A 15,182-nucleotide genomic window follows, 5' to 3' on the forward strand; every position below is an offset into this window, starting at 1 on the left:
CAGCTGACCTGTGCGTAGCCTACTTGGCATACAACATGTAAAATTAAAATAATTGGCAAAATGATTCACTATAATTCTCTACACTTTCTTTCTGCACACGCTGATCTATAGATTATTATATAATAGGCCAGTGTTTCCGCCATGTTTCAAATCAAGACGTCCCTTCCAACATCACATAATTACAATATTTCCGACTCCACTGGAAGGCCACATAAGTGTCCAGGAGCAAAGATGGCCGACCTCGAACTGTCTACATGCTCCAGCTGCCATTGAGATGAAAGGGAATGCATTAGTCCTCATGTATATCCAGACTCAGCACTGGCCATGTTTATCCTTAATCTCTATATTTTGTATCAAGGGGAAAAGTGAATCTGATTCTATCTCTTTTTTCTCCTTAATATCATTACTAGGCCTATCATTAATCATTAATATCATTGCGTCACACTGCCAGTAGGTGGTAGAGGCAGAAAATGAGCTTGCTTGAATTTATTATAAAATCTAAGAAAAAAAAAATATATTTCTGAGATGAAGGGACTGTTTTCTTTTGCTGTAAACCGATTGATTGTATAACATTAAACCTTTATGACATAGGTGACGTGATTTACTACAACGTTTCATTAATATGGTGTGGGAAACTTGAGTATATCTTTAGCTGGATTCTTAATTGAGAATTGTGCTGTTTGATGCTGTGGTCCTCAAGTCTAACTAAGGCAGGCATATGTGGTTTAGTCCGTATCCATGCTGATCTTACACCCAGAGGGTGAAGAGGTGAGAACTGAGAAAATCTGCCTCCAGCTGTAAGCTCAAATATACCTAATCTAGATAAGCATCACATCCTCATAAGGTAAAGAGTATCAGCAAAAGCTTTGAGGTGCACCTGGTCCTGCACTAGAGACACGTCAGCATAAGTTGCACAGTTTGATTCTTAAAGGGATAGTTCACCCAAAAATGAAATTTCTTTCATTAATTCCTCACCCTCATGTTGTTCCAAACCCGTAAGACCTATGTTCATCTCCAGAACACACATTTTTTTGATGAAATACTGCCATAGGCAGCAACTTCATGGCAACTTCCAAGGTCCAGAAAGGTAGTAAACACATCATTAAAATAGTCCATGTGACTCCAGTGGTTCAACAATGTTATGAGTATGAATGTTATGAATACTTTTTGTGTGCAAAACCCTTTTAATAAAAAATATTGACTTTATTCAACAATCTCTTCTCTTCCATGTCAGTCTCCTCCGCTGTTGAGGTGTAGTGTAAACTTCTGCGTCTGAACCCGCCTCACTATTGGCCGGCGCTGGTCACGTGATCAGCGCGACTGAATCTGAAATCGCCCCCTAAACCCTCATTCGCTATTCCCTACGTTAGTCCACTAATACAGTTCACTTGAAGGAGTGAATGAAAATGAGTCAGCGAATTCAGACAGCCGTTGAGCGTACATCGGCTGTACACTCGTTATTGCAGTGCATTGTGGGATTGAATGAATGCACTCAATATGGTTTTGGACACCACTACAAATGGCTGTTCCCACAAATAACGCCCTGTTTGAGAGTATAGGGGGCGATTTCTGATTCAGCCATTGAGTCATTTATTCAAACGATTTGTTCACACGACTCACTCAGTAAACGCCACGCTGAGTGTTGCTTTACATTTGAACTATTTTTGGTAGTGTTATGTTAAATAACTATATCATATGTTATGAACAAAAAAACTCAACATTTTAATTTTTACCTCAGTTTGTTTCTTCTGTGAGTTTCTTTATGTGTGCTGTTATGCTCATTTGTTTTGATTTCTCCACTAAAGTCTCTCACAAAGAGACAGGCAGCACAAGGCGCGAGTTTACGCTGAATGTAATAAAGTCAGAATCATTCTTGCGTTTCGATACTTCCCTAGTTATTCTTTATTATTAAAGTTTTAAGCTACTTGTCCAGTCAGGCAAGTAAAATAATTTTTCCCTTAACCCTTGTCCCGAACAAGCACACAAAGCAGCCCTGAAATGCAAAGCTGAACCAAAGTTCAACCAAAGCAGTGCCTCCTCAAAACACTAAATTAAAACAACGCAAATATTACAGAATGTGACAGTAAAAAGTGTGCAAATAACTTTTTTTCTAAAATAACACTGTTCTACAGCAACACTATATTGAGAATGAATGGGAGAAAGTCACTTGAGAGAAGGCAATGCCTCCATCGGTTATGATGGGTTATGATGGGATATAATGGGATGTGACCGGTTCGTGCAAAACATCACTCCTCTTGTTTTCATGCCTGTTCACGAAATACCCGGTGGAAACAGGATCATCTGTTTTCATCCTGAATGTTAGATTTCTTGCTATTATATGGGAATGAGCTGACCTTAGTGTGTCCTTTTAAATTTGCATTCCCACATTGGCCTGCCAACCACCAATAGACACAAGTAGTAGTCAACTTATGGACTATATAGTATGTGAAAAGCAGGATATGAAAAGAGTAGTATGTCTGAATTCACAGTATTCATAAAACAGTAGTCGAGAAGTACCAGATGACCTTCTTCCGCTGACGTATTCGAAGACATCGGACAACAACGTCAAGCTGGATCTCGCAGATTCATGTACTCTCAGGATAAGCATCCCAATGCAAAAAGACTAATATTAGCATAGATGCCATTCAGTTGATTGAAAGCAGAGTTGTATGAGAGAGGTGTCTTTTTTTCCAGCGGACCTGAAGAACAGCATAACCCTGGTATGAATGAACTAATTAGGCGTGTGCTTGACTGAAAAAATAAGTCTTTAGTCACGGCATAAGCTGTGATAGTGAGTCCTGAACAGTGCTAAGCCAAATCATCTGCCTCCTGTTGTGTTTTCTGATAATACAAGAAGTCATCATGCTGTGATCATACAGTCAACGTGATGGATTATAGCGTGTCAGTAATGAGGGACTGAACCATTTAAAGCTCGGTATGTAATGAGCAGAGCTTTAAAACACAGCTGGTTCCCTCAGGAATTTTTAAGGCTTTTTAGATTTATGTAAGATTAAAATAATGTCTGTGGTTAAAGGGATTATAAATGATCATTCTGTCATCGTTCAAACCTCTGAGTTTCTTTCTTCTATTGAACATGAAGAAAAGTGAGGAATGTTTTTTTAGTCTATACAATGGAAGTCACTGGTCACAAAAACGGTTTGGTCACCGGCATTGTTAAAACAAAAAACTTTTGTGTTCCACAGAAAAAAGAAAGTCATAGAAGTTTGGAACAACACAAGTAAATTATGACAGAATGATCATTTTTGGGTCAACTAACCTTTTAAGTGTGACTAATATGTGTCATACATACAAAAATAATAGTTACAGGTGGCTGTATAATGGGAACATGAAAACATAACTAATATTAGGAACGGTCCAGTCAGTGAAAGATTACCCTCTTTTGAAATGTATTATGTTTACATCTGTTCTTTTATGTTTTATTATTAACATACGTGTTTGAATTTACAATCTTCACTCAGTTTTATCCGTTTCATTTCAATGAAACGTTAGCATAAAAGTTTAACAGTAAACAGGAGTTTGACGTATTAATGTACGTGTTGTTTTAGGTGCTTTTTTCAAATCCACAAACAATCCGAAACCACCAATGGGCGACTTCACTCGGAGAGAAAAGCGAGCAGGGCGCTATGGGTTATGTAGTTTTATTCTCAGCTCTTGACAGGAAACGAGTGTGAGGAAGAATCTTGCATAAAACTACAAGTACCGGCTTCGGCTGAATGCCTCCGCGCATGCGCAGAGAAGCGGCGTCGTCAAATGTTTTGTTTCCACGCCATATTTGTTAGCCGGCTAGCGCTCGCTCAAGAGGCGTCGGACGTGAGCTCGGCACAATCCGAAATCATCGGTGCTTTCATGAGGAGTATCGACTCCATAACAACATTTCCCCGTGCATATACGCGTCTGTGTTTGCTTAGTTAACGTTTTGGCCCGAAGGTCAACGCAGAATTTGAATAAAGACGAAGCGGTTGGGTCGTGTTCCCCTGAGATCTTAGCAGGGGGCTTTCGCTTTTCCAGCGGATTATTTCTTCTCGCCGCGTTCTTTTTTAAATAAAAACCCAGTCTCTCACTAAGATGGCGTGTGGAGCCACTCTGAAAAGGACTCTGGATTTCGACCCTCTGCTGAACCAGGCGTCCCCGAAGAGGAGGAGATGCGCGCCCCTGTCTCCGTCCAGCTCGAGCGCGTCCCCGCAGAAGTACCTGCGCATGGAGCCCTCGCCCTTCGGCAGGGTGTCCTCAGCCCTCACCACAGGTCAGTGTGTGTGTGTGTGTGTGTGTGTGTCAGCCCTCAGCAGACCCTCGAGACTGTGTGTGAACGGGTGAAATCATGCTTAAACCTTCGGAGGTAACGTTACTTCTGTTATCTGGCGACACCATCAAAACACATTAGACTAAATGTAATCCTCTTTATTGCAGATCCTCTCCATTTACACTGTAAAACTAGAGAATAAACCCGTAGCGAGAGTGTCTCAGCTCGACATGGGCCAGGAATGCTGCTATCTGTACACACAGATGTTTGATAACTCTCAGGCTCCCGATCGCGGAGTGTTACTGGTGTTGCTGTTTGCCACGATCACTGACCGTGTTTGCGAAATACATTAAACTCGTTTATTTTTAAAAGGTTATTATCGGTGTATTATTAGCAGCTGGAGTGTTTGTGATGTTGATCAGGGGTTTTTGGCGTTCCGTCATGGACCGGAAGTGATGTCGACCTCAGTGGTTCGGCTCTTCCTGCTGGTGGGTCTGGTAACGGCAGGGGATCTTGTCTTTGTTTAGTTTTTGAGAAGCACGTTCTCGCTGTCCGACACATGTCCGAGGACTCACAGCTGTGTGTGTGTGTGTCACAGCATTGGTATACTGTAGAATAGTGCAACAGTTGGTTTCCGGAAGTTCAAACACTCGTGAAGTCGACATGAAAGGGAAGTTGCGCTAGTCTTTTCTTATCCATTGTGACGTATATCCGAGAGAAACGGTGTGGTGACCAATCAGGTCCTCCTCGAAATCAGGACCCCAGGCTCAGACTTCTTTTACAATGTACTCTTCATTTTTCACACTCGCATCTATAATCTATAATAAATGCTGCTTGAAATACGTTATAATGACCTTTTAATGTCTGTATTTAGCTTATGTACTAGCATAGCATACGGATAGTCTATTAGCCTGGTAGCTTAGTGCTTGTTCTTAACCTACATGTATTCACAATCATCGTTAATGTAATTGTCTTAAGTTAAGTGTTAAATGTCCAAATATTTCACTTATAAAAAGGCATGTAATGATATTCAATTATTCGCTTAATAGGCTATTATTAATTGAATTAAGTTTATCAAGTGAACAACTTTGAATTTGTTTTGTGCACTATATAGTAACCTATACATATTTTAAATTATTATCGTATTTTGTGTAATCATGAACTGATAGTTGATAGTGATCTGATTAACAAAACGGCTTCAGGAACAGGAACAAATGTGGGCGGGGCTTGATTTCGTCCTGGGGTGTTGATTGGATGGTTGTGGTTTGCTATTGGTTGCATTTTTATCATGATCCACATAAAGATGCTTACAGGCATGTAGCAATTGTTTTTGATTGAAATAAATTAAAGATTAAAGGGATAGTTCACTTTGAAATAAATTTTTGGTATGTTTTAGCTTACCTCAAGGGCATCCAAGATGTAGGTGTCTTTTTTTCCGCAGTAGTTTCAATTTTGATATTTTTAGGTCAAACCGTTCTTGTCTGTCAGTCATATAATGCAGGTCTATGGTCATTATCTCAAAACACAAGCACAGAGTCCAAATTAAAACAATTCCCCATCGTCCAAATTAAACAATTCCCCATCGTAAGTACACATTGATGGCCTAAGACACGAAACGAGCGGTTTGTGTGAGAAAACGAACAGTATTTATATCGTTTTTACCTCTTATACGCAGCTGCGTCCAAGTGATCTGAGAGCGCGGGCGGGTATAGATATATACACTAGAAGTCGCCTTGGCTACGGCAGTTCATTGGAACGAAGTTCGGAGTCAAAGCCCTTATCTCTATTTATATATATATATGTGTTGGTGGAAGAGACGTGAGACTGAAGCACTGAAAGCCCTCGCACTGCTCATACTGAGAGAGAGATGAGGCAGTAGAGCCGCACGATTCATCTGTAAAACACTGTGATCTCCATTCAAACACACACACGATCTTTCAATCCGTCTGTCTATCAAACTTTGACAAAATCATATCGCAACATTCAGATCTGTGTTAGCACTGACCCCGGAGAGAGTCGTCGTGAAACAGCTTCACTAACACTCTTTTCAGCATCATAGGATCATCACTTCTGTGATACAACAGTTCAATGATCATAGAAGTACTGGGATAAAAGTTCAGATATGAACACTGATGTCTACGATAGCGATCAAAAGCAGCTTTGATAGAAACTTAAAATAAGTTGCGTAAAATAACGCATTTATCGATTACATTGTTTCGCCACTAAGTGGCGACAAGTGACTTGTTATTGAATAATTTATTCAAGAGAATGTAGTATTGTGTGATGCTTCTGAAATAAGTCAGAAAGATGTGATGATTTGTTTTTGTAAATATGACTCCTCTTATACATCATGTACAGTCTGTTTAAGTGTATGATTTAACTTTCCCCCATGGGGAAAAAATTTGCAATATGGTCCCAGTGATCATGTTCGGGAGTCACTGTATAATTTGTGAATGCTTTGCTTCCCTCTTCCAGAGCAAATCCTGAGCAACATCAAGCAGGAGTACAAGCGCATGCAGAAGAGGAGACACCTGGAGAGCAGCTTCCAGCAGAGCGAGTCCGTGTGTGGCCTCGAGTCCCAGCCTCACGCCTCCTCCTCCTCCTCCAGCTCAGCCACACTCACAGGTACAGCAGGACGAGACTCAGGCCATCCAGAGGCACTCCACAGCGCTCTCCGTCCACACTAGCGCTCGAAACTTTTGGAAAACGCCTGAAAACGCTAAATTCACCTTTACTGCGCATGCGTAAAGACTCATAAAGCTCACTGAGATGATGCAGACGGTAAAATAAATGATAAAGTTACCGTGCAATTCTTCTGGCAGGATCATTTTATTTAGCAAAATATCTCAGCATTTACTGATGCGTCCAGGTTGCTCTCACTCACCAGTATATGTTTGGTCTAAAACACAACCGCTCTCATGTATTGCCGCAAGACAGCAGATGTGAGTCAATTCTGTCATGTGTGCAATGTAGAATATTTTAGGAATAGTGTGAAAGTGAATAGCACATAACAGGCACAATACTGGTATAAACATGAATATCTGTCGGTACAATATGTGTCACATGACTAAACTTGCGTCATCGTTTTTAAATACCACCGGCTTCACAGTCCACACCACAGTCCACACTACAGTCCACACTACAACACCTGCGTTTTAAAATGTGTCCACTTTGGAGAGCATTTTCTAAAAGCTTTGTTTTCCTTTATAAGAACACCGTCTGCTTCAGATCACGCTCCGTCTGTGTGCTCGGCTCTGCTGTTCTGGAGCGGTCACCGCTAGATCTCGGCAGCCGGCCCTGATTTGATCCAAACTCTTAAGAACCTGTAGATGGGCATCTGTTAGAGCTGCGTTCAAACCCCCACATGATCTTATTCCTCAATGACAGTGATTCGGCTCTATGTCTATTAAAGCTTAGACGAGTACAATCACAGCGAACATCCAGATCTGACCCAGAGAGAGCAGTCGTCATGTACAGATATGAAACCGCTTCACTAACAGTCTTTTCAACATCACAGTCTCATTATTTCTGTCAGATTATCACAGAAGTACTGGATAAAAGTTTATAGTTCAGATATAAACACTGAGGTCTACAGTAGTGATCAGATTAGAGGAAATCACCTTTAAAAGTAACGTGACGCTTCAAATAAAGATTGTATCAGTAACATCATTACACCAGTAGGTGGAGACAAGAGACTGTTATAAATGTGTTTTTCATTGAATCATTCATTCGAGAGATTCGTTCAAAAACACTGAATCATCCAGTAATGGCACGAGTGAAGTCTTTATGGCCCTGTTTACAGCTTGTGTTTTGGTCGATCGGATCACATGTGGACGACACCGGTGTAAATGGGGTCTAAAACGGTTTGAGCTTGTCCACTTTCCACCACTTCCAGCATTGGACTGGATTGCTTTCGTACGGTAGACGCTCATGTGGTTGAATTGGTCACTTCCTGGAGAAGGATGTCCAGTAAACTGGCTTTTGATGTTAGGGTTATTACAAAAAACTATTTTTGTATCGGCCAAAAAAAACCCCTACCGGTGCACCCATAGACAGGAAGTACAAATGAAAATCCCTGGAATATTTCTTTTTGTCTGTTCTCCAGTGTAAGGCTAATGTTATTTTCCTGCTTAAAGCTGTGGTGAATATTGTATCCAGTACGCAGCGAGCGGCTGCTGCTGCTGCTGCTGATGATGATGATGATGATGATGATGATGATGATGATGAAAGTGTCACTGGGCCGTACCGCAGGACTGACGCAGCTCTCTGTCTCCCGCAGGCGTGTCCTCCGGGTCCGTGTCCCCCTCCCGGCGGGAGCAGCCGCTCTTCACACTGAAGCAGGTGGGCATGATCTGCGAGCGTCTGCTGAAGGAGCGCGAGGAGAAGGTCCGGGAAGAGTACGACGAGATCCTCACTACCAAACTTGCAGGTATCCGCGGTTTTCTTTCCCTAAGAATACATCCACAGTTCCAGGGCTTGACGCTTGCTCTTCCATCCCCAAGGATCACATAAAGGGATAGTTCCCCCCAAAATTACAATTATCCCATGATTTACTCGCCCTCAAGTCATCCTATGTGAATGACTTTATTCTTTCAGACGAACACAGTTATATTAAAAAAGGTTGCGTACGGCCGTTGCCAGACGCCAGTGATTCTAGTTTATAAAGGGATAAATATATATTTTTCCTCATAAGGCCTTTATTGACCCCTGGAGGCGTGTGGATTACTTGTATCCTGGATGGATGCACTTTTTTTTTTTTGGGCTTCAAAATCTCAGGCTCCATTCACTCCCATTATAAAGCTGGGAAGAGCCAGGACATGTTTTAATATAACTCTGTGTCTGTCTGAAAGGAGAAAGTCATGGACACCTAGGATGGCTTGAGGGAGAATAAATCATGGGATCATTTTTGTGTGAGCTATCCCTTTAAGTTGATGAGTTTAGGAGCGCATCAGAAAAGTAAAGAGAAGCTAGAACCAGCAGCAGCGTGTTAACTCTGAAACATGCAGCGCTCACACTGATCCAGTGCAGGCGTGTGTGTGTTGGCTAATCCGATTATTGATGGAGTTGTGTGTTCTTGTCTTCCAGAACAGTACGATGCTTTCGTGAAGTTCACCCATGACCAGCTGATGAGGCGGTTTGGAGAGCAACCTGCCAGCTGTACGTGTCCTCTCTCTCTCTCTCTCTCTCGCTCTCTCTCTCTCTCTCTCTCTCTCTCTCTCTCTCTCTCTCTCTCTCTCTCTCTCTCTCTCTGAGTTCATATGTGTGTGTGTGCTGACGCTGCTGCTGCTTCTGTGTGCAGATGTGTCCTGAGCGGGCCGTGCTGTGGGGCGTGCTGGTGCTCGTGTCCTGTGGTTGGTGCCGTGTCCAGTGGATCTGTGCCTGCGTGAGCTCCTGACGCTCCTGACGGCTGGATCTCCAGCTGTGCCAATCGCATCTTTCCCCCGCTGGGCTTCTGTCAGTGCGTAACCACTCTCTCTCTCTCACTCTCTCTCTCAGCAGCTCGGAGTGCTTCCTGCCCTCTCCTCAACGCCAATATATGGACCTTCGCAATCAGTGGCTGTGTGTCTCTCCATCTGAACCCTGGATATTTATTAGGCTTTGACCAGGCCTTTTATACAGTCACCTGTCATTTCATCCTCAACCTTTTTTTGTTTGGTTTTGTAAAATGCCTTTTATTCACTGCAAATGATGATAAATGTGAGACTGTGTGAGATAAACTTTGGGACGGTGTGTCTTGGAGACTGCTGTTCATAGCTTTGTGTAAATACATCCTGACGCTCATCTGAAGTTTTCCTGTACAAATCCAATACTGCATTTATTTTGATTAAATCTGTTTTCATGCTTTGTATTTATTTTAATTTTTTATTTCCTGTTTTGTTTTTGCCCCTTTCCTCTGCATTATGGTTTTACTGCTCCTGTAGTTCAAATGACTTTATGTTGGGAAAAGTATACACAAATAAACTGTTTACATAACTAGTGTTCGTTCTTGCTAGTCAGGGTTCCTGTACGAGACTCCTAAGTGCACATTGTGCGCGGGTCAATTTAAAACAGGCAACTGAGACTAATCAGCTGTTGACACGCTCTTGGATGTTTCATCATGTTTTAAAGGGGTGGTTGATTATGATTTGACTTTTCTAACTTTAGTTAGTGTGTAATGTTGCTGTTTGAGCATAAACAACATCTGCAAAGTTACGACGCTCAAAGTTCAAAGCAAAGGGAGATATTTGCTTTTAAAGAAATAGCTTTTTAAGGATTACAACAAACGGCTGGTAGAGACTACACCACATTCCTCCCAGGTTAGTGACATCACAAACCCTAGAATTTACATAAACCCCACCCCCAGGAACACAATTTATAGATTATCAAGACAGGATATGCTAATCAATGACCAGAAGATAACTACACAAGCTACACAAATTCATCAACTAACCATTCAGAAATGTTGTCTACATGTTGTCACTTCTTCTTGAGTCTCTCCATCTTTGTCTGACTCTGGTTTGAACATAAAAGGCTAAACGTTTTTGAAATGTTCAGTGTGTGTGAGGACACAAGCTGTTGAAGCTTCGCCCCTGTGCCGGGAGCATCAGCTCATTTGCAATTAAATGAACACAAAACAGTGCGTTTTTGCTCACCCTCAATTTTAACATGGTATATAAAAATATCTGTGGGGTATTTTGAGCTAAAACTTCATACACACACACTCCGGGGACATCAGAGACTTATTTTACATCTTGTGAAAAGGGCATTATACACCCCTTTAAGCGATGATCGCTCACACACGTGTCCCAGAATCAACACACTGGTTTGGTTTTTACTTGTAAACTAACTAAAATGAACGCAGTTCTAATGATTGCAACTCTTGCTAACTAAGCCCTGCCCCTTTTGCTGAAGCCCCGCCCACTGCAGAATGATTGAAAGACAGAGAGCTGGAAAAAAAGCAAGTGCATTTCCTGTCTTTTTTCTATCAACACCAGAGGAAGAGCACCTTGCACTGAAATAAATTTTCATCATGCTTTGTTATTGGCAAATTTGTATTCAATTGTCCGGCAGACACATGACATATAATAGCTGTATATCACTGCCTTGTGGACATTATTACTTTGACACACTCATCTCTGACTGATAACAGAATACTTCTTAAATTGACCATTAAAGCATTTTCTGTAAAGCTGCTTTGCTGTACAAATAAACTTGAATTGAATTAATTAGGTTTTATGTTCACCTATGTAAAGTGTGTAGTGTATGTATTCTATATTTTCCATGACGATTTGTACTACCATCATCATATTCATGTGGTTTGAGGCTTTATTACTGTCCATACCTACCCTAAACCTACACTTTTAAATAATGTGGCTGGTTGCACAATATCTGATGTGTGGTATTATTCTTTAGAACAGTGTTGTGTTGAAATAAAGTTCTTAAAAATGATTCCTGCTGATGAACGATAAAAACATTCACAGCCAATCAGAATCCATCCTGCTTTAAAGAGCTTGAGCATTTAAAGCGACTCTCCGACAGAGGACAAAACCACAGCACACACAAGAATAAACAGATCAGTATCGTCTGCTGCTGTGGGCGATAATGTAGTTATCATTATCGTTATATAGTTGATGTTATACGGTATATATATATACATAGTTGGTAGTACTTGGTCCTTTACACTAGTGCCGTTTCAGGTCAAAAGTGCCTACAAATGTGATAATAAATTTTGATCATGCTTTGTTATTGGCAAATTTGTATTCAATTGTTTTCTTTGACCTTTATCAACCTGTTTTTAGTTGACAAAAAAATTTAATAATAATTAAATATTCGGTGAAAATGTAGCATAACTAGATGTACCGCATGGCGGTACAAAATATGACCGCCGCTCAGGCCTGCACTGGCTTTCCACAAAAATAAATGACGTGGAGCAATTTGGCTGTATTGCGTGTTTATGTATATACCTAAAAAAAGTAGTAGTATGTGCATGTCTGTCTGTGTGTATGTGTGTGTTTGTGTATGTGTGTGTCTGTGTGTGTGTGTGTCTGTGCGTGTATGTATGCGTGCGTACATGTCAAGTCAAGTCAAGTTTATTTGTATAGCGCTTTTCACAATACAGATTGTATCAAAGCAGCTTCACAGTATTAAATTAAAATAATACAACAAAGTTTGTTTCAAGAAGAATTTGTATTCAATTGTTTTCTTTGACCTTTATCAACCTGTTTTTAGTTGACAAAAAAATTAAATAATAATTCAATATTTGGTGAAAATGTAGCATAACTAGATGCAAGCGCACATGTGTGTGCGCGTGTGTGTTTGTGTGTGTGTGTCTGTGCATGTGGATTTGTATGTGTGTGTATGGGTGTGTGTCTGTGCATGTGGATGTCAGTGTGTGTGCATGCTTGCGTTTGTTTGTATTCTTGCATGTGTGTGTGTGACAGTATCATCCTAAACCAGCAACCCTTCGCTCAACACCACCATCTACAGGCCGATGAGTGTACAGTCACTAAATGTGCACATAAATGAATTTATTTTATACCCCCCCATGGATGAAATTCTACGAAACTTAGCATACCCCCAGAGGATGTCAAGTTAATCATACACATGAAATATGGTGCAGTTCTGAACATCTCAACTGAAGATAGGGGCGATTAAAGCAGAATAATATTGCATTTTCATTTTTTATGGGAGGGGTGCAAATCACAAATGAGTGATTATGGGCTAGGTTGATGTGGGCCCTTAAGACCAACATACCATAAAAATTTCTTCATCCTCTGTGCCACGGTTCAGGTAGTTATTTAGGAAAAACTGCATTTTTTGGGTTTGGGGGGGCCCAGCGCGGGGGGGGGGGGAGTGGCCCCCGGGGACCAAACGAAATTTTTCCATAAAAGTCTAGTGGGGCTACATGCCCACCAAATTTCATGTTCCCCGGTGTTTCGGTGTCCCTGGTATCGTTGACGAAAAATTCAGTAGATGACAAAAAAAAAAAAAAAAAAAAAAAAACTTTGACAATCCCTATATGACCGCTTTCGCTAGCTACGCTAGCGGCGGTCATAATAATGAGAGATTTACAAACAGTGTAAAAGGGCTGATGGCCATTTTTGATCCAGAACACCAAATTAGGTAAAGATTTAACACAACACAGCACAAGGGTTATTTCATTCATTAAAATGTTAAGACAACGGAAGAATATAAGGAAAAATACTGCTTGTTGAGCTCTTCCAGACACAGCTTAAACGTTTCCGTCTCGTCTCTCTCCGTCTCGTCTCTCTCCGTCTCGTCTCACTCCGTCTCGTCTCACTCCGTCTCGTCTCTCTCCGTCTCGTCTCTCTCCGTCTCGTCTCTCTCCGTCTCGTCTCACTCCGTCTCGTCTCTCTCCGTCTCGTATCTCTCCGCCTCGTCTCTCTCCGTCTCGTCTCACTCCGTCTCGTCTCTCTCCGTCTCGTCTCACTCCGTCTCGTCTCACTCCGTCTCGTCTCTCTCCGTCTCGTCTCTCTCCGTCTCGTCTCTCTCCGTCTCGTCTCACTCCGTCTCGTCTCTCTCCGTCTCGTATCTCTCCGCCTCGTCTCTCTCCGTCTCGTCTCACTCCGTCTCGTCTCTCTCCGTCTCGTCTCACTCCGTCTCGTCTCACTCCGTCTCGTCTCACTCCGTCTCGTCTCACTCCGTCTCGTCTCACTCCGTCTCGTCTCTCTCCGTCTCGTCTCTCTCCGTCTCGTCTCACTCCGTCTCGTCTCTCTCCGTCTCGTATCTCTCCGCCTCGTCTCTCTCCGTCTCGTCTCTCCGTCTCGACTCTCTCCGTCTCGACTCTCTCCGTCTCGTCTCACTCCGTCTCGTCTCACTCCGTCTCGTCTCACTCCGTCTCGTCTCTCCGTCTCGTCTCTCTCCGTCTCGTCTCTCTCCGCCTCGTCTCACTCCGTCTCGTCTCTCTCCATCTCGTCTCTCTCCGTCTCGTCTCTCCGTCTCGACTCTCTCCGTCTCGTCTCTCTCCGTCTCGACTCACTCCGTCTCGTCTCTCTCCGTCTTGACTCTCTCCGTCTCGTCTCACTCCGTCTCGTCTCTCTCCGTCTCGTCTCTCTCCGTCTCGTATCTCTCCGCCTCGTCTCTCTCCGTCTCGTCTCTCTCCGCCTCGTCTCACTCCGTCTCGTCTCTCTCCATCTCGTCTCTCTCCGTCTCGTCTCTCCGTCTCGACTCTCTCCGTCTCGTCTCTCTCCGTCTCGACTCACTCCGTCTCGTCTCTCTCCGTCTTGACTCTCTCCGTCTCGTCTCACTCTGTCTCGTCTCTCTCCGTCTCGTCTCTCCGTCTCGTCTCACTCCGTCTCGTCTCTCCGTCTCGTCTCGACTCTCTCCGTCTCGTCTCACTCCGTCTCGTCTCTCTCCGTCTCGTCTCTCTCCGTCTCGTCTCGACTCTCTCCGTCTCGTCTCTCTCCGTCTCGTCTCTCCGTCTCGACTCTCTCCGTCTCGTCTCGACTCTCTCCGTCTCGTCTCACTCCGTCTCGTCTCTCTCCGTCTCGTCTCGTCTCTCTCCGTCTCGTCTCACTCCGTCTCGACTCTCTCCGTCTCGTCTCTCCGTCTCGACTCTCTCCGTCTCGTCTCTCCGTCTCGTCTCGTCTCTCTCCGTCTCGTCGGATGCCTGATGAGGGTTTCTTCACTGGCTTCTGCCTTTCCTTTGACTTGCTTTCCAGCCTTGAAGAGCCAACAGCAAATGATCGCACTCGTCCCAGCGTTCACATCTGATGGTCTTCAGCTGTCAAGCTCAGTCCAGGGACTCCTTCCAGTCATCATTCATTCTATGCACGCCAGTGGACATCCTCATCTCGAATAACACCAGACTGAGAAGAGGATTCATCAGGCCGGGGATCTCTGCCGGATTCAACCATCCTCGCAATACTTGCTTATAGACTAGTTCTCGCAGGATGCCGTAAATCATGATCCACTGTCACTG

The 15,182-nt window shown here is 43.0% G+C and overlaps 1 protein-coding gene across 1 annotated transcript; it reads left to right on the plus strand.

Annotated features, from left to right (window-relative positions):
- Nucleotides 1–3,780: 3,780 nt before the first annotated feature.
- On the plus strand, nt 3,781–10,234 carry akirin2 (akirin 2). The gene is made up of 5 exons (XM_082148027.1): nt 3,781–4,264; nt 6,737–6,886; nt 8,541–8,690; nt 9,347–9,418; nt 9,561–10,234. The coding sequence occupies exons 1-5, from the start codon at nt 4,087–4,089 to the stop codon at nt 9,569–9,571; spliced, it is 561 nt and encodes a 186-aa protein (XP_082004153.1). The 5' UTR covers nt 3,781–4,086; the 3' UTR covers nt 9,572–10,234.
- The last annotated feature ends 4,948 nt before the right edge of the window (nt 10,235–15,182 follow it).

Source organism: Leuciscus leuciscus, assembly GCF_965113295.1.
Source record: "Leuciscus leuciscus genome assembly, chromosome: 19".
Classification (NCBI taxonomy): Eukaryota; Metazoa; Chordata; class Actinopteri; order Cypriniformes; family Leuciscidae; genus Leuciscus; species Leuciscus leuciscus.

Bases quoted from the DNA above. Each gene is read 5' to 3' on its own strand.
- akirin2 (XM_082148027.1), top strand. From the start codon at position 4,087: ATGGCGTGTGGAGCCACTCTGAAAAGGACTCTGGATTTCGACCCTCTG. The intron at 4,265-6,736 runs GTCAGTGTGTGT...TCCCTCTTCCAG, and splicing joins GTCCTCAGCCCTCACCACAG to AGCAAATCCTGAGCAACATC. The intron at 8,691-9,346 runs GTATCCGCGGTT...CTTGTCTTCCAG, and splicing joins CCTCACTACCAAACTTGCAG to AACAGTACGATGCTTTCGTG.